Here is a 26,917-nt window from a genome sequence, read left to right as displayed (position 1 = left end):
TGAAACTAATGAATACTTTTATGAGAGGAAAATATAATGTTTAAGGGATTTTTTCTTTCTTTGCGCTTAGCGTTTTTTCTCTTATCTATCGTCATAGGGCTCGCTTTACGAAGTTTCGATATGTGTACATCTAGTAGAGATGGGGCCAAGTAGATTTGTATAAAACTGAATGATTATACTTAAGTATTGATTTAACACTGATACTTGATTTAAAAAAGAGCACTTATGAATGCTTAATACATACTTTTAAGTACTTTCGATGGAAAATGATGAAAATAAAATTATTTATTTCGTTTAAAAATGTTTTTGATAAATAAATAAGAGTTATACATTTTTTGATAAAAAGTATTTGACTCTAATTGTATTATCTAGTTGTGTCGATTAGGAAATCTGCAATAGAGCATTTTCATATGACGATGCATTGTTGATATTGGTCATTTTGGGGGCCTGAACCAACAAGTTGTATAACAATAAAAAACCCTTTTTTGTTGTTGTACATATTACCGAAGATCTTATTGTCAAAATCACTCCCCCGAATAACATTTTACCGAACAGACCCTTTCCCAAATTACCGCATTGCCGAACGGAAACTTTAAAAAAAATAAAAAATATATATTTGTTGATAATTATAGTCAGAAACGACATTCGTGTAGAGAAGTATAGATCAGGACTTGACCAAGCACATAAGAGCTTTGACGCATTCTATATAAACGATTGATCATTAGCATTGTCCATTGAAAGTCAATTATTAATTGCTTTATTGATTCCGTCTCTTTTTTAACCCTAGAACGACGAGGCTATCCTTTTTGATACCCATTTGGGATTCTATTAAATTTTGTGGAAAACTTCTTGATTGTATTCGTTTATAAGTTCTTCAATTTTCATAATTCATTTTATTAACCACAAAAAACAAATTTAAAAAATAAAAATTGTAATTTTATCTTTGATATAGTGAACACTACATTGAGAGACATGGGTATCATATTAAACATCGAATCATTCAAATAATCTTTTAGTTCTTTAATTGAATATGAACATACTCAAGCAAGTTCAGACAATAATGAACAACTCTAGAAAGGAATGGTGTACCTTTCTTATATAAATATAAACATATCTGATTCCACCTGTTAATGTCCAAGGACGCACAAGAAAATATTATATTTTAAACAAATTTGAATATATCTTAAGTCCCCATAATTCATTTATTGGGTTGAGAAAACTCTTGAAACATCACCATAACGAAATGAATCAATTATTAATTTATTATCACTCTATCATTGCAATACGCAGCAAATAATTAATTTAAAAATTTTGTGATATGAATGGAAATCCTAATTACATATTATTACAGTTAAATAAATTTAATTTCTATATCTGAAAGTGTATCCCTCCCAACAGAAGAAGATTTTACCAACTATGACATGGCGGCAATAACCATATTTAATCTTGGAATGCCATCCACCAATTTATCTCAACTTAGCTCAGACATGGGTCCGGCTAGAGCTATTGTCACTGAGAAATTGCCAAATAATATAATAGAAAAGTTCAAAAATTTTGAACTACGTTTTAGTTATAATAAAAAAGAAACGAACAAGAGTTTATCTGTAGGTATACATGGCTTAAATAAAGTCCCGCAAATAAACGCTTAGAGAACTTTTAGAATGCAGGCCAAATAATTACTAGGCAAGCTCTCAGAAAGCAAATGGGTAAAAGCTCACAAGCCCTTTACAGAAGAGGTGTCTGCTATTGGTTATGCCAATCTGAAAATTAAAATAAAACAATTAAGATCAGCTCATCATGCATCCAGGGTATAAGAGTCTCAACCCCAAACCAGGCTCCTATAGTCTATTACGGGAAATAAAAGCTACAGTTTATAATGATCCAACACTCTTACCAATCAGGTGAGTTATAATCTAGTTGGTTTTTGAGAAGGATCGAAGCCAATGTTCGAAATGTTTCAGCATTAGACCTTCAAGGTGCAACAATGAAAGGGTATCCATAAAAGAACATTGCAAGGCCTTAGTCCTGTTACTGAACCAGCCCTCGACAACAGAATAGGTAACTCCCATGATGAGCAGGAAGAAAGTCCTATTACTGTGGAATAAAATCCAAAATGGGGCACTGCGGAGGGACCCCACAATGGGGAGATAGAGAAAGAAGATACACAATAAGCAATACGAAAGAGGTTGACCAATCTGGTATTAAAGAATATTAATTAAACTCCACATCTTATATTGCAAGAGCTCTGATTTAGCAGGTGTCGAATAAAAATCTGTCTTCTGCAGTTAGGGAGTGACATACCCAGATGGATAACACAAACTGTGTTAAAAGACCAAGGCTTCCCTCCTCAGTACTTGACTTTTCCAACACAGATGCAACATCACATATAGAAAAAAATGGGGTTTCCCAATCCAAATAGAATGTTTAAAACGGTTGCCACCTCAGCGAAAGTGAGCGGGCTCTGAGAAGCCTCTAAAGGGTGAACCATCCACAAACAGAATATCAGAACATCTCAGGGTATTAGAAAAAAAAGTAATAGACATCTTAATGTCTGCCTGGCAAGGGAAGGCCCCTCCACTTGTCGAGGGAACAATAAGAAAATACAAGAAAACTTGCTTGTGAAATGATGAGTCATTATATCGTAAAACACAACATAACACTGAAACACGAAAACTTTTCTTGGTTCATGAGATTGAGAAAAAGTGAAGATTATTGGGCAAGAAAGATCAAAGACATAATAATAAAATCATCGGATTTCAATTCGTGAAAAGAATTACCGTGATACCTATAGAATTTTTATCGACTTTAACCAAAGATGAGCAGTTTTAGAAGGGTCCACCAAAATATGATAAGCTAGGGGAGTAATACTTTTTTTACCACATTCTTTTTTTTGCATGTACAATTTCTTTATCTTATCAGTGTTTCTCACTTGTATGCTTTCTGGATGGTAATCGCGAATGTAATCGACAAAGATGGCAATATTTATTAGATACTTTTTACACTTAATAATTAATACACAGTCTCCGCAACTGTACAATTTTTGTAGAAATCTACAACTTCATTGTAGTCCCAGTAACTTGTTTCCTGAGCTGTGACTAAGTTTTACGATAATTATTATGTAAGAGACTATTAATTAAATGTCAGTTCCCTTATGTTATCTTAATAAGATTTATGAGTTTTGTTGATGAATTAAATAACCATAAACGAAATTAGCTAGCATAGACTGACGGTAAGAAATGTTATTGGAATAATAGAAAATTCCATAAGTCTACAAGTATGTTCTGCACTTCACATGCATATATACAGTTGTGATGATACGACAATATTGTTCAGTTTCTCAGAAGATAAAATGTGTGAGTTCATGCCTGACACTTCAGCAGAGTCAATAAATAAAATATTCATAATACTCCTTAAATTCTTGGAAGCTTTGTACTTACTTTTTCTATTATAGTACAGGGTGTCCACGATAAATTGGAACTACTTTAAACTTAATCTAGATTCACAATGTGGATATTCGGGGTTAAATCATACAAATATAAAAGGTTGCATGAACAATACACTATAACTTCCACTACAATTGTTTTGACAACAAACAATAGTCATCATGGAACAAGCAAGGAGAGACGCAATCCTCGAATTGCCTCGTGCAGGACACAAGCCCTCTGCTATCTACAAGCTTTTTAACTACCCCAAGACCACGGTGTACCGGGTCTTCAATGCCTGGGAGGTTAAGGGGAAGGTTTGCCGCAAGGTCCACAACATGAAAAGTGACCGAATCCGCACTCCCCGCTTCCTTGAAGGCCTACAGAAGTCCATCAAGGCTTCGCTGGGGACTTCCTTGTCCAGGTTGGCCAAGAAACGTGAAGTGAGCAGGCAGCTGGTATCCCAGGCTGTGAATGAGGACCTCGGGTACAGGTCATACCGAATGGGCAAACAACACATCCTCACGGTATCCATGAAAGCCACCAGGCTCACCAACGGTAAGCGTCTCCTCAATGACCTGAAGACCCATGGAGGAAGAATCATCTTCTTCTCCGACGAGAAGAACTGGACTGTCGACAGAACGTCCAGAATGACAGGTGTATCGCCAAGGAGAGAGAAGAGGTCCCTGCAGTCTTCACCACAAAGTTCCTGGCCTCCGTGATGACCCTGGGTGTCATCTGCAGTACCGGTGACGTGATGCCTCCTTTCGTAATGAAAGGGTTAACGCGATAAGGTATTGCGAAGTCATGGAGGAGTTCGTCATCCCCTGGATGAAGAATACGACCGCAAGGAGGGAGTTCATATTCCAACAAGACTCAGCGCCCGCACACATCGCCATGAGGACCACTAACCTCTTCAACTCCCACGACATCACTTCCTGGGATCGCAACACCTGGCCCTCCAACTCACCCGAGTTCAATCCGTGTGATACTACTGGTAGGGGAAGTTGGAGAGGGAGGTTTGCAAGGTCAGCCACAAGAGCATCGCGGCCCTGAAGGGCTCCATTACGAGGGAGTGGAATGCTGTCGATTCTGCGGAAGTAATCAGGATATGATGGAGAAGATGGTGGCTGCTGAGGGAGGACATGTTGAATAAATTTATTGTTTAATATCATGTCTAACTTTTTCATATTGACATTATATTTCATATAAAACTGTAAAGCTCAGTACATTTGGAGCAATCTGAAATTGCAATAGAACGATGGTCTTCGTCTCTTCATAAACCTTCTTTCTTCCGCAAAGAGAACGAAACAGGCTGCATTATGTAGTTCTCTAAAGGACTCGAATTCTCGAATTTGTTTATCTGGGACTGTGAATGCATACTTCCAATGTATCAAGACAAGTATGAGAACCATAAAAAGTGACTTATAGGCTCTTTCAACGAATGTTTAAATGTATTTTTCTTGTATGATCTAGTCCATTCTGACATTTGAATATGTAACTACGTTTGTCATAAATAATGATGGTCTTCGGTGATATTTATCAAAGAATATGAATATTATAACTCCATATATTCATTCATTTCAATGAAAAAAAGAATCTAGCTCCAATTTCATTAACTTATAAAACAAATATTAATGTAAATTCCTTTGTCAATGGTGAATTCCATCAATTAATTTAGTTATTGAATAAATGTAAATACATATTTTATGATGACAGAAACGACTCTAAAATAATTTATTCGACACTCATGTAATTATCTAATTAGGTACGCATAGTTAGATCCAACTCTATGGGAAGGTTTCAGGACCTCAAAGATTTCAGGTGCCTTATATTTCTCTTAACTATATTGTATCTTAAAAGTTTGGTATTTGTTAAACTGTTATGTCTATTTAACTCAGGGTTACCTTTCAATTACAGAAAAATACAATCTTTTTTATTTCTTTTGATCTTGGTGGGTATAAGTCCACTTCTTTTGATCATAAATACACTAATATTTTTTCAAGGGCCCTTAAAAAGTTAGTTTTATGAATAAAATTTATACAATCAAATTAGTAATTTTAATCGTTATTTTCGGCGTAACTTTCAAGTAATTTAGATTTTATTCCCTGGGAAAAAATCAATAAAAAATCATAAAAGTTACATCTATCAATTTTTGGAAAAATACAAATGTTTACTTATGATTATGACAGCATGAATATGATATATTAGTTATTATTTATACATAATGGATAAATGAAGAGACATATTTTTAATTTAGAAGTGTTGTTCATATGCTTGGATCGATCTTCATTAATTAAAGACCGAAAAACTTTCATGTTGTCTACGAATTAATATAAAAATAGTTTATCCTCAACAGGAGATGCTTGAATTTCAATTTCTACGGGAGTGATGGCAGATTGAAACTTTATCTGAAGAAAAAATCAAGCTAAGCCTCAAAAGAGAAGAATCGACTCCTTCCTTGGCTGGGGAATCTTGTCCAATATGAATAGTCCATCATGTCCAATGATATTGTAATTAATAACGGGGAATTAAGTGATTAAAAGTCCTTCCATTGGAACCGCTGTCCTGTTTGTATATTTTTCTTTTCTCTTATTATATATTATATTGGTGATAGATATTATATCAGTTTAAAAGAGTCTTGCCATTTTTTCCATTGAGACACTTTTCCTTTTTTTATCTTGCCATTTTTTCCCCAAAAACTATGCTAGTTCATTAGTCATTACATAGTCTTGTGAATAGTCCATGTCATCATAGTAAAGAGTAGCGTTGCAGTGAGAGATTGTTTGTATTGTTGTTCCTTGGTTACGAGTACATAAATTATATTCAGACATAAACTTATGAATGTATTTACATTAGATAGCTTTTGATCCATTTCATTTGTTGTTCATCTTCCCAAATATCTGATATTTAAAATCTTTTATTTATACCTGGCATGATTATTTACTACATATATATAATAACTACATATAGCTATAAATTAGATCTATATTTATAGTCTCTAGACTTAAATGACAGCATAGTAATTATTTATATTGGCTATATAATATTTGTTCTAATATCAACCAAGACAGCTATATACGGACATTCTAGGAACACCATGTATTTCATGAGCTCTGCCTTTCTTGAATCTGCTAAGATATAATTTACATTCAAGAAATAGATTATGAAAGGCATAAGAACTGAATGAATACAAAAAACGAAAACACCTGTCCTTTATAATACTGATTCTTCATCCCCTTTCTTCCTACAGTTTTAATCATCCATCCACTTCGATTCTCTAATTAATCTCAAAGATCTTTATTGAAGATAATTCCTGACTTGTAAGCTTTCCTGGTCATTTCCTAACTGAATGTCATTACACTTTGACATGCATATTCCCCATTCCTTTCAGCATATACATCCTTAAGTATGTCTTGACTTACGACGCTCATTTCTATCCTTGTCTGTTGGTCCATTCCCTGCGACAGTTGAGAGCCTACTTTTCTTGCATGTGTCTTCCATCTCTTCTGATAATTCTTGGGGGAACATTTTAGATAAAAGAACCTTCATTATTCACATCATCTCCAGGAGAAAGCTCCACGTTGGAGACATTTTATAATATTTCGTAGCCTGATAAATGAATACTTTATTGATGTTACAGTTGTTTATATTGTTTAGGAAATCGACAAAATGTTTATGTAAATGCCAATATAAAACTGTCAATTCCGTTAACTATTTGGAAAATGTGTACAACTACAAGAAAACTAATAAAAAATATTAGTTTTAACAAAAATAACAGAGTAGATGTAACTGCTTTCAAAAAAGGGTAATATCTGAGAAAGAAATAGAAAATTATATTATATTTTTCTTCACTGCTTCAACGTTTTCCTCTATTGTTGACGTACTTGGGCGTCCAGAGTGAGGCTTGTCCTTGGCATACTTCTAGCCCTGAAATTTAAAAAGTCACCTTACTTTTTAAATATACCTCCTAAAAATGTTGTTGTTTTTTTGTACTAGAAACTCTCATATATTTTGATTATCTATTATAGATAATTTATTCTTCATGTACTATATATTCCATAAATTTTCCATCGGAGAAAAAATCACAGGGTCGCCATGATATTTATGTCATTAATAGGACTCCTACAACGCCTCATACTCAATTGTTTATGCATTTGACTCAAGAACGGCGTCTAAAGCAAACCTCTTTGACTTCTTACCAGAAGCCTTGACCAGCAAATACTGTCAAATTTGGCTAATCTAATCCAAAATCGACTATTATGGCATTATTGATATAAGGAAAAACAGTGGTGGCACGCCCAAAATAGAAACAAACCATGTTCAATATTGTCTCAGACGTTGTGTTGAGTGACTTAGGGAAGAGTTGCATTTAGTTTCATAGCATGAATTTAAATAACTGTCTTAATATAGGTTTTTTACCATATTTGATAAAATATACACATACGGCTCAAAATCAATTAACGACCCCTTGGCTTTGGTATTGCAGACCCACAAGATGGAAACCACTGATTTAAAAGACCATTATATTAGACATGAAATCCCTGAAGATGATTATACCAAGAAAAACAATAAACATTAAAAAAATATCGTTGTAAAAGAGCGAATTTGATTGGTTAAAAGAGATTATATATGGGTCAATGGGTCGTTAACAACATATTCGGAGAAGTATGTCAAGGAGTTTTGAATAGAATAAACGAAGAGGTGGAAGAAAAGGATATATTCGTTGCACAAGATGAGACAAGATATCATCAAGGGAGGTGAATGACGGTAATTTTGATTGGCCATTTGGACAGACATTTCTCTGGGAGGCATTACCTTACTGACTTGATTGATATTGAGATTGTAAATCCAAAGAATGTAAAGAACATCGTCATAAGCTCAGAGTTAAGTTATTGGGAGAAAATTTTGTCCCGTGTAGACTTAAAGTTTTCATCCCAGATCCTGCCTCGTATTGTCTCAAAGCAGGAGAAGATCTTCAAACAAATTTCCAGGAATTTATTCACATTATATGTATTGCTCAAGGATTACATAGGGTTTAGGTCAACTCATATTTTATAATGTATAAAATATGAGTCGACCTAATGGCATGCTAGAATTAATTCATTTTTACATAGCAGCAGTTCATATTTTATTAGTGTTGGATCAGCCCTAGGACTGATCGTATAGTCAGTCTACCGAAGATACCTTGGTCCTTCCGTCCTTTGGTTCTATCTATCTCTATAGCTATTGTTCCCTCATTAGTAGAATTGAATAAAAACGAAGAAAATAATATATGATAGCTAGAACGTATAATAATAAGTTCTAGCCGTAAACCTCCTATTATAAAAACTTCAGCTATCTTGTCTCTTGAATGGACACCCTAAAACTAAGTCATTTCAGCTGTGGTAGTTACGATAAGGGTGACTTGAATTACCCTCTATTCAGTTTGGCCTTAGGAAGTTTCACCCTGTGGAAGTTACGCCCTCATACATATATTTTAGCATCAATACATCTTCCATATAAAATTTAAGGCCTTCCGTTACGTTACTTGAAGTCCTGTGTAATAAATTATGAAATTATGGCATTTTAACTCAATTTAGATGTAGTAATTCATACATTGGTTTTCCTGGGGAGGGCAACAAAGATTAATACAGGGATATTTCTCATATTAGAGTTAGGAGTGAAGTTAGTCCAGAGTTATGTTTTCATATTATTAAGGTCCTTATACGTTTTTGAGACTTACGCTAATTGAGTAGTTTAAGAAGAACCTTAAATTGTAAATTATAATTTCTCTTAACTTTTTGATGCTGTTTTAATCTTCCCTAGGCTTGGGGTTAAGGCCAGCAAACACAAGTTTACTATAAAATATTGCAATAGAAATGGCAAGAATTAATAAGAAGAAAGTGAGCAAATGAAATATCCTTGATACAATTTGTTAAGTATTCTTGCCTTTTATTTACTTTTATTATTAATGACGTAGCGATTATTTTTAACCATAGCGAAGTAATGTACCCTTTTAGCAAACAGAGGCAACTAATATATATATATATTTTATTATCAGTCTATGTACAATTTTAAATAAGTAATCCCTTACAAATATAATTCAGAGTATGATTGTACCTCCAATATAATTGTCTCCTTTTTTAGCATTGTCTCAGGTCCGTTACTTCCGTATTTAGGTAGCGTTCGTGCAACACTACACAATTATTGCAGCATTCATTGATATTTTCTATTTTAAAATATATATGAAAATTGAATTAAATGCACTCATTTTACACTAATAAATGCTGCAAAAATGCATTACAAATGACTTCAAGTGGGGGGGGGGAGACTAATTTTAAACCATAAATTATATACGGAAGATACATTTATAATATATGTACCAGGGTAATGTGGCTCTAACCTTCCCATACCTAAGCTGGCAGGGGTGTAACATCCTAAGTCCAACGTTAAGGACTGGTCCTAGGACTGAAAAACTTTATTAGGAGTGGACGGATTGGACAGCTGTCTTTTTAGACCCCTCCAACACTATATTTTATACAACGGTTATCATATATTGGATAATAGCAGATGTTGTCACGTTGTTCATCATGAAATTAAAAAAAAATTCTGAAGCTGTTATTATTATTCTTCCGTTTTTGAGTAACTAAAAACTGCACTCAGGGAAAATGGAGAGTGAGACAGATAATTTCATGATGTGTTAGCGACCGAAACCTTGGCTGAAATTATGGTACAGCAAGGAAAAATGAAGCGGGCTATTGAAATTTCTGAACGAGCTATCTTCTACATTATTATTAAAGCAAGTTTGTCTGTTCGTCGACGCCTACTAACTCCGGACAATGCTGGTCACTACCACTAGTAATAAATATTACAAAAAAGCACAATTATGTCATTTCCAGTACAAAACAATAATTTCATACATGTAACGATTAGAAAAGGAATAATGAATGTTTCGTGAATACTTTCTTCTTTTTTGTTCATCATTTAATAGTTGATAGGGTGTTAACATCTCCCTCTAAAAGAAGAATTATCGCCAATCTTTGGTGTAAATTGATTTAAAAATGCATATAAAAATAAATATATATGAACTTAAATATAATATTTTCCATGCACTAATGCTATTTAAATGTACTCTTTACATGCAGCTGATATTACCAAAGGTCTTAATTCGCCATATGGTCTCACTCCCGCCTTCTCCTCGCGCTCTTACAAAAAAAAACATTAAAAAAAATTCTCTATGTATAATCTACTTGTCATTTGAAGTCACTTATCATCGGATAAATGATATTGTGAAGGAAAACTGTTTTTATATTGCTGTGGTACACTCATTTTGGGTCGGGTTATGTTGGTTGATTTGTAATAGATGGTGTTGGTAAGGATGGTTCATTGGAATCAGAAGGTGTTTCAGAAGTGTGAATAATTTTTTTAGCATATACATACAAGGGTAACAAAGTTCAATTTACGTGTGAGGCTAAAATTAAATTATTAACTTGGTTTTTGTGAACTTTGTTCCAGGAATTTTCGCATTTTCCAAAGTATGTATTAAAAGCCGTTTGTTTTTTACTATTTATGATAATCTACCAGACATTATTACTCTTCTGCATAGACCCAGAACAGTGGTAACACAATCTCTTTTTTTATTTATAGGAACAACGTAGCCCCCCTGACAATTTGAAGAATGTTTAGGGGAAGAGTTGCATAGTTGTCATCTCGTTTAATTAAATTAGCTACGAACAGCAATGATATGATCGAAATAAATGCATACCTCACTCCGCACCTAACAGTGATATACGCAGGAACCAACTAGGACTTACAATTATATCTCTTCAACAAATGTTGTTCTTGTTTTTTTTGTCTATAAAGACATATTCATTCCTTTTGACTTGAGTTATACGTTTTCCCTTCAAAAACAAAAGAATAATATATCCTCCAAAATATTGGGAGAGCTCCAAATCTCCACGAACTACAATATGGCTTCTTGCCGGATAGCCAAAATGTGGCTTTGAGGATAGCGTCAAAAGCAGTTGCTAAGTTTCAGACAATGGTGGGCAAAAAGGTATCACTGGGCAGCCATATCTCAAGAAAAGTGTCCCAGGTCTCGTTGGCTGAATTTGATCTTGAAGAAGTCCTCAGGCGGGAAAAGTAATGAGATACATGCGGCATATGTTTATTAGTAACGAATGTGATATTGTTTATTTATACAATTTTTTCTACTAATTAATGTCTCGGAACATTTCTAGATATCGACGAAACCTCGAGTATATAAATTATATTTTTTTAATATCTTTTATTATGTCTAGTGTGGTTTTTATTTGTTTTAACGGAGTTTAATTATATTTTTGTGTCTACATTATTGATTGTATATGTTCTATTATTCTCCTATAATCATTTAGTAGTGATATTGCTGTGAAATAAAATAAAAAACTTAGAGAACCCCTTTTTCATCAATGTTAAGGAAAATAGTGAACTTAAATTTAAAATATAATTTGGTATATTATGTACCATATCTAGAAAAATCGATACAGTTTGGTAAAGTAATAAATAGTTTTTTTTTTTTTCAAAAATCAATTCGTATTATAACCTTGCTTTCTTTTTAAATTATCAGGTAGAGTATATGTTTATTGTTTAGGTATAAATTATTCCTGGGACTTTTATCAGTTTTGTATGGAGCTGTTTCTACAAAATGACACATCGAATGATGCCAATACTTTTCATTAATTTAGGTGGTGAAATGATGTATATAGTCAATCAAAGACTAATTGCTCAGGAAGTTCCTCCAGATAGATCTTTAAAAGGTATTTTTTCTATGTATTTCTCGTCTAATTTCAAAAAATAGATTTATTATGTATCTACTAATTTATTTATTTGTAATTAATAATATACAAGGCTGTACTCTTATCGGTCTTGAACCCCTAGAATCGGAATTGACAAAGTCGAACCAAGACCAATCATTCCCTGGGTCCGAATTCTCTAGCGACGCCCCTTGTTTTAAGTGCCTATTTACAAACTGAGCCTGAATAAAAATTACCCAACTGTTTAAATGAAAGAACCGAGACCGGGAACGACAGAGCCGCTGAACCTGAACCGGGTACAACCTTGCGAATATTATTAATTTATAAAATAATTTAAGTAACATGATAAAAATACTTGGATTTTCTTAACTTCTTTTTCTTTTTTAATCATTAATTATTTAAATATTTTTAAATTATTTTTAGTTCTAAATGATATTGCGGGTACAATGTTCAATCGAAAATTCATTGAGGAGATATTTATCAATCATCAGTCCCTCTATAATAAAGAAATACTTCGTACCATGTTTGAAAAGCTTGTACATGCATCCATTATGAGACTCAACGAAAATAGCATGGAAAAGGTAAAAAGATATTCATATATTTTGTCACAGTATATTATCTACTTATTTGTTTTTATCACTGAAACAGGTCATTTTATAGGTTATTTTATTTATTATTTACTAGGTAATTACCCTATAATAATAAGTTCAATGTAATAGTCAATTTTTAACATTTCATAAATTATTTTGAATTTTATTTAAATAGAGCATGAGCAAACTAAAACAATTATATTATCCGCAAGATGGTGTGATAATTATACAGTTTGCGTGGACAAAATATGCAGCTTCAAAAAACAACAACTTCAAGCTTATTTTATAATATTTATTGATAAAATGAAAACGAATATCTTTATTAGGATATAGAGCAGCTATCTATTCAATGTAGCCACCGTCTGCGGCCAAAACCGGCTCAATGCGGCAACGAAATCGAGAACAGGCATTTTGGATCTGCGCTGCTTCTATCTCACTGAATTTCTCCTTGATGCAGGTGATGAGAGACTGCTTGGTGTTATGGGAGGAGTGGTTGGTCATGTTCTCCACGTAGGACCAGACAAAGTAGTCCAATGGGTTCAAATCTGGTGATGAGGGCGGCCAAGAGAAGAAGGGTACGAACGCAAAAGCATTGCTTTTCAGCTATTCTTGCGTCCGCTTAGCTTTGTGGACCGGAGCCGAGTCATGCTGCCACATCCACGGCTGTCACTGACAACAGACTTGCTATGGCTCTCGTGGAACGCTGGGGGTCCTCGTCAATGATGTCCCTAACCTTGTTGATGAAGGTGACGTCCCGGACAGTCCTGGTTCTCTTCTCCTCCTTCTTTTTTTCCTGTCAACAACGTCCATCGGGTCCGATAACTCCTCCAGCTGCTTCCTGAAACTTCTGATCGTTCTAACTGGCATTGACAGAAGGCCAGAGATGTCAGCATTGCTTAATTTCATGTGGTCACTAAGCATAATCGGAATAGCAGCGCACCTACGATCTCTCTCATTGAACATAATGACTTTTCTTGGGCACTTAAAATGATGCTATCGCTACAAGTGGTGAACAATAACTGAAGCCTTTGATCTGGGAAAAAAATTAACATCAAAAACAGACGGATCAGACATCAGCTGATGGAGTAATGTCGTCTTTAAATTTTGCAGATTTTGTCCACTCACCCTGTAATAGTTTTTGGTTTTTTTTCTACAATTAAGAAATATTGTATAACGATGTAATAGTATATTTTAAATATATATAGGGGTATGATGTATAAGATACAAGGTATTAGAGGGATAAATTTTGATAGACAGTAAGGTTTAAGTCTTATTGTTTGTTAATCTCACATTTTTAGATCCAATGGTTTACTACTTTCATTAATATTAATGAAGAAAAGAAAGTTTTTATTCTTATAGAACTTGGCTGTTTAGTCCCGCAAAATGGTCTACATCAACCATGTTGAGGTCACCTTAAAAAGTTCTATTACAATCCAAAATATTCTTTAAACCTCTACAATACGACCCAGTTGATCTAAAGAATCAAAGGAAGCAAATAACTATCCCAGTCATATCCTAGAAAGTGGGAGCGGAGCGGCTGTTCCTAGTTGGTTATCTGAATAGAATTAATATTTTCCAAACCTATTGACATTATTTTTAAATTCTTGAAGAAGTAATAATTAGTGCGCATCCTTATGGAAGACGAAGAGTAACATTGGGTGTTTGCTCAGAGGAAGTATAAGTGAAAGTCTACAAAGATTTTTATGCTTAAACCTGTTAGATTTGGAGTAGAGTTAAGGATCGACTTCGGTGTAACTCCAAAATATATATCCTTGCTTTATACGGAGTGAGAATTGTGTTTATTTCATTCCCTTCATGGCTGCTTGTAGCTGACATAATATATAAACGTCATGACAGTAAAGCTGCTCTCCTTTCAAAGAATCTCAAAGTTTGTATGTTGCTTATATTTTGACATACTGACGAGCAAAGAATTAGTTCGCTCAAGAAATCCTGAGCAACTTTTTTTTGTAAGCGCGCTCCCGCTCGTTTTTTGAAGTAATGAACGCGCTCTCGCTCGATTAAAATGATATGCGCTTTTTTTTGGCTGCTTTAGGTATATTTGAATTTGATAACTCCTAATGATTGCAATTAAATTCAATAAAAGATTATTTGCAATATCTTAGAATAATCAAAAGGATTGGTTCAATTAAAATAGGTGTGTCAAGAAATTTTATTTGTTTTTTGATGTGCCTTAGACACAAAAAGTTTGGGAACCACTGTGGTAGGGAACATGTATTTACGAAGTGTCGTACAAGATCATCCAGTTAAGCCTGATAATTAGCTTGAGCTTCTATAAAGGTTTCTCAAGTTTTTGAACTTATGCTTGCGTAGGATTTTGAGATCTTTTGTCAATTTAATACATTAAAATATTAGAACATCGTATATTAGGTGTGAAAAAAAAATCTACCTATATAGATACACAAATTAAACCGTCTATTCTTGCAATCTTTAAAATTATTCTTTATCTCACGAATTTTTGATGCTATCTCATAAGTAATAAGTGGGTTTTTTTATAGTAAGTCTGATTTTTGATAATTTGCGTTTTGAAAATTTTTGAGTCTTTTTAGAGGTTCGTGTCAACTTTTGAATATGAAAAAAATTAATAATCCTCATGAAAGTTAGTTTTACATTAAATTTAAATATTTATATATTGTTGTAATTTTGAGTAAATGCAAATTAAAGTTTAAATCTATCATATTTGAAGGGTTTTGTTTCAAAAGTAATAACACCTCCGTTTTTTAATATTTTTTTACGCAAAAAAAATGAATAATGTATAAAATTCCATTGTTTTTCCTTTTTCTTTATACAATATAACTCATTATCAAGAAATTTCAATATTTTATCACGTTATCTCGATTAATTTCTTCTTCAAAAAATAAATTCAAAATCAATAATGTAGCTTTTTGATAAAGTAAATTTTTTTTTTGACTTGAGCCATGGAAAGTCTAGAGACCCTGAAACAATCTTGCAGAATTTATATTCCCAAATGAGGGTATTTTTTTCCCCTCTTACATAATTAGTTTATTATCCGTACATTAATTTCATATATCTAGACATTCCAAAAAAACACATATCAACTTCATCACAAAATAATACTAATTAATTTATATAACAATAGTGACAATCATTTGCTATTGATTGTTGAAACATACAAAAAAACAGGGACGAGTATATAAAAAAAGTTAATAACATCTTAACAAATATCTGATAAACCAGGGATTCTCAAACTTTTTTTAGTGATGTACCACTTGTAAAATATTTATTTAATCCAAGTACCCATTTACCCCTTACAGATATTGGTTTTTGTAATTATTTGAAAAAAAAAAGTTCAAAAAGTAAATTTTTTGGAAAAAAAAATTCAAAAATCCATATCTACTCTCAAAAAATTCAAAATCCACATTTGTTCACAAAAAATTTAATTTTTCTCCAAAGCAGTTCAATCATTAATGTTTTTGGGAGAAAAATTTAAAAATCCATAGCTATTCACAGAAAATAAGTTAAATTTTTTGAAAAAAAATAATCAAATATTAAATTTTCTATAAAAAAACTTAAATGCCTTAATTTGGAGGGGGATGCATCCCCTCCAGCCCACCCCCTGCGGACGCCCCTGAGTTATGTGCCACAAAATCACCCAAGTAATCCATGGAGAACGCGTGTCCCCATCTGAGAACCACTGTGCTAAACAATTAAATTAAAAAACCAATCCATAAGACAATTCCATTCATATTGAACCTCTCCAGCACTTCGTGGGATCTTAAGAGGAGCCTGTTCAGACCCGTAGGAATGCAAGAGTTCTGACTTTTTGTGGCGTAGAGAATAATTAGCACCTTTGTTATTAAGTATTCTATTTTGAAGTGATTGAAATCTATGTATAGGCGGTGACATTACATCCCAATCCCCCATCTTTATTTGTAAAATGTAGTTTGTCCTCAAAAACTCAGCGGTCATGTGCACAATGTTAACCACTCTTGGGCATTCCCAAGAAAGATGTTTTGAAGTCTCTAAACTGGGCTTAACGAATGTGCAGTCTCTCTCTGTAACTTTGACAGTCGATTTATTTGTAAAAAGGATGGACGTAGACATCTTGTAGTGGAACCACTTTTCTTTTGAGTTCATGAAAGGGTTGCAAAATATTTACTATTACTATATATTAAGTTTTTCAGTACATCTTTCGACGGTTTACAACCTAATTGAAGGAAGCGTCCACAATTGATTTCCATGAATTGGTTATTTTCTTCCAGTAAACACTAACTATACTTGAAAACTTAAATAGCCCAGCAGGACCTATGTAAATTCTTTCATTGAATGAAAACCCTATATTCCTTTTAAAATTGTCGTTCAAGCAATTTGCCCAGAAATCCAAACAGTTTCTGAGTTTAATCAGGCCTGTAAAGTTTAAAGATTTCCACACGGCTTCTATATATTTTTAACTTATGCCCCACAATGAAATTGGAGCATACTGGTGGCTTTTTGAAAGATACGCTCACTTTGAACCCCATATAAATTTTTCCTGAATGATTTGTATATTGTCTTGAATTTTCTCGAAATAAGGAGTATTCCTAACTAAGTGGACTACTTGGGATATTGCGACCGCATTCCATATTTTTACCCTATCTAATATATTAATGTGGTATCTATCGTACCACAACGTAGTACAATAGATAGATTCAAGGACTCTCTCTGCGTTAGTATTAGTTAGGAGGTATTTCTTTGCGAGAACGATTCATAATTACAAAATACTCGTCCTTTTTTTCTGATGTTCATTTACATAAGACAATGTCGTAAAGAAATTATCTTTTCTAACATTCCTTCCTTTAACCAACTACGGTTATATTAGCTTCATTACGACATATTCTGATAAAAATTTATTAGTTAATCTTCGAGAATATTTTTCCAAGTAAGGAAATCCATTTACCAAGTATTTGGACCATGCATCAACTGATAACTAAAAGTTTATACCAAATTTATCAAGGTTCTTAGCCGTATATTGAGTAAATAGATTCCTAGTTTTTCGGAGAATAGTTGCTCATCAATGTTCATATTTTTACATCGCCTGTACGCTGACTTATAATTTTCGACAAATCCATCCCATAGCGTTGTAATCAAAGGGAATTTGTCTCAACTATGACTAGTACATTTTACAATGTGATCAATAATATAATTATCGATCAAGAGTTCAAAAGCTTATAACATTTTATCTATAAGGATATTACATTTTGAAAAGTATGATGGACCTTGGACTTCCTTCAAAATGTTTTCTAGCCTAAAAAGGGCGGATTCACAGATAATCATTATAGGACCAAATCGTCCACCATTTAATGGAGCTACAATGTCTGCCAATTTCAATCATATTCGTAATTTATATGAAAAAGAAAAATTATTTCCAGTGAAGCATGTGCACAAATTAACTGATAAAGTAATTAATCCACGAACCATTGAGTGAAGTAGTGTCAAACTGGCTGATAGTTTTTTTCATGACTCCACTATATCTGGTCTGATGACGTATGAAAATTTGAATTTAAAATGGGGAGAAATGCAAACATTTTGTCCTTGATAAAAGAGCTCTGATGTCACATAAATATAAAAAATAAATTCGAAGTCCATCATTTGAAAGGTAATAGAAGGACAGTTGTTGATTTTAGGGATTGTGAAGTCCTCATTTTCTTAAAAAAAATTATCAACTGGATTTGTGAATGGAATAACTTAAATAAATTAGGTTTAAGTAAGGAAACTTTTTACACTCTGAAACATTCGTTGGCTAGTGTGATTGGACTTCCAATACGTTTATTAAAATTCAAACGAATGGATTACGTTATTCTAGGAAAGATTAATTCTGATCAAATTATCAAAATATCGTCAGCTTGGAGGAGAACATTATTATATTTAATAAAGCAATTATTAGAAGCTAAAAAAAAATCAGACTTTGAGTCTTTTTGCACTTTCTAAAATGTCTATAAATGAAATAAAATGTTCTTCTGTTAAAACTGAAGATCCGAATCAATTTATACAAATTGTGAATCAACCAACCCCTTCCGAATAATGACATCAACGACACTATTTTTCACGATATTAAAGGAGTAGCCTTTTATATATCTGGATATATAGCAAGGTCCACTATTAAAGTCACAAAATGCAAAGAATGTCATAGGTTACTTAAGTCCAGTGATTCGCCACCAATTTTTGATCTATCTAAGGAAGCGAGGGATTTAGTAGAGCTCAACTATTTAAAAGAAAATTTGTTAAACATGAATAATAGAGGTGGATTAGTTTCACCTTCTGATATAATAATTTTATCTTGTGTCTTCTTTGTTTTCCAAACTATATATGGAAATTATGAATGATGATGAAACAAGTAGATTATTTTTTTTCTTTCAGTGAATCAAAGGACTTATTTTCAAACATAAATCTTATTCAAATCCAAGAACAAACAGAGTTTACTTCCATAGTAACCATTGTATGCGGTAAGGGTAATTCCTTTGTAGATTTTTTTTCGTCATATATCAAAAAAAATTTGAATGTAATGATGAAAAATTTTAAATCTATAATTAATGACTCAATACATTAGAGTAAAAAGTGAAAGGATATATTTAAAGGGAAAAATTGTCCTTCATTCAAAAAAATTTCTAAATTATCTTCCAGTAACTTATAGTGGTAACACTAACATATTATTTGATTTTTCATTTCGTCCCTAGTTTGAGTAAAATATATTCATATTCAAAAACATAATTGTTCACAAGTAATTTGAGAGATAAGCTCGAGTGAAGTTGAGAGTCTTTGGACACGCGAGTTAATGAGTTTCAAGCCTCGAGAATTATTACAAATTTTAATCCTGTCTACGAGCTTCAGTCGAGTCAAGAGTATTTTACATCCAGTCCTAGTCAAATTTTAAATTTCTTCTTTCTGCTCCAAATCGAGTCCTCCTGGAGTTTGAAGTCCCAATTTAATAAGAGTTAAGTGCAACTAGTGTTGAATTGAATTGAGAGATAAGCTCGAGTGAAGTCTCAAAAGTAAAGTCCAATATAATACGACTCCAAGTCAAGTCGCGAGTTTTTGGGTACGTGAGTTTCAAGCCTTGAGCCTTATTAAAATCTGACCCTTGTCGGTCTTTACGGCGAATTCTAAATAAATTACGAGAATTTCATATTGAGTCCTAGTGAAATCTGAAATTTCTTTTTTCTAGTCCAAATCGAGTCCTCCTGGAGTTTGAAGTCCCAATTTAATCAGAGTTAAACAACTATAAACATGTTCAAGTTTCCAATTCTGATTAGTGAGATATAATTACAATTAATTGATGACCAGATAAACGGAATAACATCTTCTTCACTTAACTTCTATTATTGAATGTAACTAAAGAAAATAGTACGCACTTTTAATAGCTTGCGTGAGCCATTCAAGTCCTGTAGTAAAAGATGTCTTTGTATCAGACCTTGTGACTATCATAAGACTGTCAGTTATTCGAACTAACAGTATAGTAACTGATTTTATTTAAAAGAAAAAAGTTGACTGACGTCATCAAGGACCGAATAGTATAAGTTTTATTATTGATATAGAGGACTGAATTGGACCGGACTGAGACTGAACTGGATGGGACTGCAGACTTCAGTTCTAAATAAGAATTGACACAAAACTTATTGGAAGGGCATCATTAAGAGCAGGGGTGTCCGCAGGAAGGGATTTTAGTCCCTCCCCCAACCACCAAATTGAGAATTTTTTATTGTTAATCGATTCAGACGGAAATTGAGCTTCTGTAGATTATATCATGAAAGTATTGAGTTCCGAAAATTTAATGTTCCTAATATCCTAATCATTTTCTTTCCAGCTGTATGATTTGATGATTATGGCAGTCAAATTTCAAATTCTTTCATGTAGACATCCAAAAGAGATTCTAGGAGTAACTTTAAACCATCTTGATGCAATAAGAACATTTGTTTCTGAAGACGATGTTATTTCTAATCTACAACTGACACATCAACTTTTAATCAAGGTAAAGCTAACCTTGTTAAAGTTATATAGTTTCTATAACACTTAATTCATTCCAAATAATATTGATAAAAATGGACTAATATTTTTCAGAATAACGCAGAGCTTTCAATAGCACAATTTCAGTCAATTAGGTATTCAATACTCAACTTCCTGGGTGGGGACAAAATTCGAGTTTCCGTTTTTTTAAATGAAGGACTTCAAAAGCTTGATGGATCATTATTATTTGAGCCATCCTATCTCATACCCCAAGGTAAATGAGGTTTATAAGTATATACTCTATATTAAGATGAGTTCACTTTAAAAGTATTACAAAAATATAGTTACTAGGGCTCGCAAAAATTTATAATTATTAATTGGATCATTTTTTATTTTTTTAATGCAAGTGTTAACACATTTAACATAATGGGACCTAACCGTTATTGACTTATATTAGTTTGTAAGCTAAGTCACAGAGAATGGCGCCGTCTATCGTCGAAAAAGTACATTTCTTTCAATTAAAATATTATAGGCGTATGTTACTCGTATAGACGGCGCTGCGGAGAAAAATTTATCAGCATGCGCCATTTAAAGAAAAAAATCAGTTTAAACAACAAGCTACAGACTGTTCCGCCACCTTGTGGATAATGTATTAATGTTTTTTTGGTCATACCCTATTAATAGAGATGAAAATCGTGCATATTTTGGGGATTTTAAAAAAACAACAACTAAAAATCAACATTGTAACTTTGACAAATTGAAGAATTTTTTGGGAATAAAGCAACTTGGCTGTCATAAAGTTTCATTAGATCAGCTACCATAAGCTGTAATGAGGGAGGAGGGGGAGAAGAAAATAAACGGAGACATTGGCAAGAAGATTTACTCCTATGTCGATCCTCAATTCTACTCTGAGCCCAACAAGGACATACAATTATAACTCCGCAAAAAGTCTTGAAGGTTACTCTCCGTTTGTTTGGCTTTTTTTAGTACACACGGATGTTCAATCAGTTTTGAATATAATTGAATGTAGTAGAGAAGGAAGTTCAGTACTCATGAAATACTAATGACAACATTTTAGGAAAATAAAATTCATTTTTGCGATTACCAACTCCAAAAAAACCGGGCAGCTAAGTAATAGACTCGATTTTCATCACTACCTAATCAATTTTTTGAAACTTTAATTATCAAAGGACAGAAAAATGGATTCTTCGGGCTAATTAGAAAATTTCAGTTGTTATTGTCTTTTGAAAGAACAGTCTTATCATCTTCTGACAATATTTCCCTTGTGTCTCTACTCGCCGTTTTGTGTTTAATATGTCTTTTTGCTGTCTCAGGACAAGATGATTTCCCATTTATAGAGATTACATAAGGCCATTCAGTGTCTCTGCCTGAAGACTTCTACAGTATACCGTTTTCGCACAGTTCATGCAAGAAAATGACTGTGGATCGGGCATTACTTAACTATCAACAATACTTAGCTAGACAAAATATCGTGTACATTTTTGTAGGTAGTCAGTCAAGCAAGGAATGTACAATTTTAATAGCCCAACTGAAAAAGTCCTTGGCTTGAGGACGTTGGGCTACTGATTTTGCGAGCCCTGGTCATATTTGTATGTTTATTCCTTGAGAACTATACAATATAAATTGGATTCATTCGTTAATAAATTTTTACTGATACACAATTTTGATTGATTATGAAAGAAGGTATTAGTATTTATGTTTTTGAATTTTACTGCGTTGTTTTTGAAGAGATTCTAAATATAATACAGACATACCCATGTTATGTGTATAAGCTGAAAAAGAATACAAGCATTATTAAATCAACAATATTAATTTATTTCTATAATTACAAAACTAAAGTAAATATTTTATCCAATAAAAGAAATCGTTCCAGCCGGGGAAATAACTTTTTTTGATGAAGATGAAAATACAAAGAAAACAACCAAATTTTTCCCTGGAATGGAATATGAGTTTGTTGACTCAAAATGTTTCTTAGAATGGAACGCCATTGGAAAAAGAGGTACAGCTCTTGGAACTAATCTGTAAGTAATTGAACTGAACGTGATCGCCACAAACCTTTATTTTTTCTTTCGTAGATATTACTCTGATAACTTAGGTAGGAAAGATGAAACAGAGTCACTCCACAATTATAATCCAATGAATTCAAGATCTCAGTCTCATCCTCCAAAATGTGATAGAAAATTTGTAAAAGATGAATTGAATTTACTTGCTAAGTTGCTTTGTCGGAATCAAGATGACAGCAAAAATACAGGAGATACTGAAGATAGATCTACTTTCAAACTCAATTTATTCAACAACTTAGATACATCCACTGATGGGAAAAGGTATTTATATAATATATATGTATTATTCTTACAGAAGAGTTGAATGATTTATTATATCTTTGGAGTTGCATATATATAACAAACAAACATTATTTATAATACAGTTTTAATATTTAAAAAAGGCATATTAGCCAGTAATGGGCAAGTTAGCTTATCTTTTTAACTGGTTAAGTTAAAGTTAATTATTATTTAATCTTTTAATAACTAGTTGAGTTAAAGTTCATTTCAATAAAAATTAACTATTTAAGTTATAGTTAATTTTAAGTAAATTTTTCTGAACCAGTTAAGTTAAATTTTAGATTAATTTAAGTTAAATTAAGTTACCGAACCTTGGTTAAGTTAATGTTAATTTTGATATTAAAAAAATAAATATTTGAGTTCAAGTCAATTGAGAGATTTATCAAGGCTACATAATAAAGATTATTCTGTCGGTCAGTCTGACTGGGATTTTCTCCACTTCCAATTGAATGATCAAGAAAAAAATTCAGATTCAAAGTCCCAGAATCTTCTGTTTTGAGGCGAAGAAGCAATGCAAGGGAAACTTGATTCGTGTGATAACTACCGGAGGAGGCTAATATGGAATGAAACACGTTGAACGACGTTTGCGGATTTTCACTTAAAATTCAACTTAATCAAGTTAAGTTAAAGTTGAGATAATGAAGTTTAAAAAATTAACTAGTTCAGTTAAAATTAATTTTGGTAAATTGATAGTTTAAATAATTCTGTTTAAATAATCAACTAGTTAAGTTAAAAGTTAATTAGCTTAACTAACTAACTTATATAAGTTAAGTTGAATTATATTAACTTGCCCATCCGTAATATTAGCATTATTGGAGGTTAAAGTTGTCACAATAATGTTTGGGCTTAATGGTGGAAGTTGGGAAGTAAGTGTGGAGTCTCAATGTTATCAAACCATTGGGGCAGGATGCTCTATATATACATTGTAGTACAGCAGGTTGACCCCATCTACACTTTTTCTGTGTATTCGTTCTTTTGGGATTTTTTTTCGAAAACACTCAATTGTTATTTTATTTTCTCTCAATCGGCTATTTTTTATATATATAAACGAAACGACGATCCTTAAGAAATTCACTTTTTGTGACGAACTCCAGAGGTCTTCAAGTATGATTTTGATCGCTTCCTTCCAAAAACTCTCTTTCTGTCAGCCTATCTTTAGAACATATATGCTTTTAAATCTCCCAGGTTCATCCCTGGAGGTTGTAGCCCGTTCCGTTTCCACAAAATTTCCTCCGATCCTCCCAGAGCCATTATGAGTAGATTAATTCATTATTTCCTGAGTGCCTTTAGCGAGAAAAAAATATTTTGTAGTCAACTTAATTCGGACAAATTCATCACATGGCCGACGTTTTACCAAATGTTTTTTTTTTCCTTTCCAGCACAGTTTTTATTTCAAGAATATTTGCGTTTATATATATATATATAAACATAATTTAACACTATAGTTTAAAATTAATATCCTTAAATGTAACCTCATTACAAAAATTAAGAAAAATACTCATTGACAAAAATAAAAAGAAAAGCAATCAAAACTTCAATCACACAATCTAAATTTCATGAAATAATACAGAATAGCATAAAACACACTCTAAAGCAGAGGTCGGCAACCACCGGCCTGTCGGTCCACAAGTGAATTTGACTGGCCTGCTATATTATCATGGATAACCATCTAAATATATGCATACTAATCCAAAATGATAGTTACTAACATCAAACGGCACTATGAAACTCCTCATAACCATTATAAAAGTTTTGCTCCATTCATTGACAAATATTGCACCTGATATAGAAAAAATATCACAAAATAGGCATTAATAAGCATTAAATAATTAGTATTTTTCCTACTTTCCTTTTTATTTTTAATAGTAAAATATAGATTTTTCTTTTAAATTGTGTTAATATTTGATTTCTTTATTATAATTCCTGCAATAAAAACCAAAGGTATTGTCTAAATAAAATTAGTATGAATCCCCTTTTTCTCTGAACAACCAGTCCAACATGATTATGCAGCGATAGCTGATTGGCCCCTACCCCACAAAAGTTTGCCGAACCCAGCTCTAAACGATAACATCACCCACTAATGTGCTTTTTATATTGACAAATAATTAACTGAAAAGCCTCTCCCCTGCGGACGCCCTTGACCCCCCTCCCCCATAACATATTTTTTATGAGAACAAAATCAGTCATATATTTTGAACCAAATGATAAATATATTTGAAAATTTTAACATAGGCACATTCTGGAGTGTTCCAAAATGGCGTTGGAAACCAGTGATTCCTAGCAAAAAAACAAAGAAGGAAGTCACGGGAAACAAAACTGCTTGAACTGTTTACTTTACAGGGATAAAAAAGTTCAAGGTTTCTGTGTATAATCTACATCAGTGCTTCTCAAATGGGGGCTAAGCGTACCCCTTGGGATACTTGGAGGCACTCCACGGGGTACTTGAGATTTTGGAAGAATATTTTACAAGTGGTACATCACTGAAGCTAAAAATTATTTGTGGTGGTACTTGGTTTAAATAAATATTTTACAAGTGGTACATCACTGAAGCTAAAAATTATTTGTGGTGGTACTTGGGTTAAATAAATATTTTACATGTGGTGCATCACTAAAAAAAAATTCTTATACCTATTAAATGTTCCCCCTATTTTCGCGTATTTTTTTTTTATCCTGGCCAAAAAGAATCTAGTAAATAGCAAAAAGTCCTTAATTTGGGATGGGTGGGCCTTGCTCAAAACCCCTGATATTATTATAAAGAAGTGATATTGATTATATTTTAAAGTGAAGATTCGGAAAAAATTGAAACTCAATTACTCAGGGATAATGAAGATAAAGCATACCCAATTTTTAAAGAACAATAACTAATTATTTTACTAAACGTTAGACTAATCAAAATTCACTTTTTTACAATTAACATTTAAGTATGTTATGAAGTAACGTATTTCAATAATTTCCAACTGCCCTACGTTAAAAAAACGAAAAATATTGTAAATTATTTAAATTCAACTCATTCTTGATTCCGAAAGAGTAGCATTGAGGATTTTTTTGTTGAGTAAAAATTATGTATGTTAAATCTGAACTACGCTGAAATTTTGACACTCTAACATATCTTTTATAAAGAGACATTTAATCCAAATTCAATTTTTGGTCCCTTCTTATTTGGAATCCTCCGTAAAACCAAGGTTAATTAAAATATTTATATTAACCTTGCGTAAAACTATTTTCTGAATCTTGGCTAGACAAAAAAGTGGATACAATATCTTAACCTCCATCTTTATTTATTAGCCTTTAGAATTAAAATAGACCTTTGAATCATGTTTAATAATTATTATTATTGAACAAAATGAAGCTAATTTGATTGAAGTTTAAAAATTATCTTTTATACTTTTGAGGCATTAATGCCCATGACGAGACACAAAGATGTCATACAGTACTTAATTAATCTATATTCTCAATAATTTTGTAGGAATGAAAAATGTACGTTCCTTGAAGATTTTACGTACAGTAGAGATCAAAGTGAGTCAAGGGAAGAAATCGAAAAAGTGATGAAAGAAATGATGCCGATGTCTATTACTGAAGAGGATGAGGATATTCTGTCCTTGTTGGACAAAGCTACCTGAATTTATGTTCTTACCCAAAAGATTCCTTTTGTATAATATTAGATAAATATTTTATTCATATGTTTTGGGACAAAATGAAATGAATAATTATAATTTCGACTTAGGATAGAACTTTGATTCATAAATCATTATGATAATAAAATCCCTCATTTTATATGTATTGAATATTTGAATATGACGTTACAACTA

General features: G+C 32.5%; 1 protein-coding gene across 1 annotated transcript; it reads left to right on the top strand.

Moving 5' to 3' along the window:
• The first annotated feature begins 12,043 nt into the window (after nt 1–12,043).
• On the top strand, nt 12,044–26,901 carry OSCP1 (Organic solute carrier partner 1). Its single transcript, XM_040716864.2, has 7 exons — nt 12,044–12,199; nt 12,620–12,777; nt 20,606–20,770; nt 20,860–21,019; nt 22,628–22,787; nt 22,842–23,090; nt 26,575–26,901. Exons 1-7 carry the CDS (start codon nt 12,088–12,090, stop codon nt 26,726–26,728), a joined length of 1,158 nt encoding a protein of 385 aa, XP_040572798.1. The 5' UTR covers nt 12,044–12,087; the 3' UTR covers nt 26,729–26,901.
• The last annotated feature ends 16 nt before the right edge of the window (nt 26,902–26,917 follow it).

Source organism: Lepeophtheirus salmonis, chromosome 7, assembly GCF_016086655.4.
Source record: "Lepeophtheirus salmonis chromosome 7, UVic_Lsal_1.4, whole genome shotgun sequence".
Lineage (NCBI taxonomy): Eukaryota > Metazoa > Arthropoda > Copepoda > Siphonostomatoida > Caligidae > Lepeophtheirus > Lepeophtheirus salmonis.
Note: the sequence above shows the minus strand (reverse complement) of the source record. Positions and strands in the feature narration are given on the sequence as shown.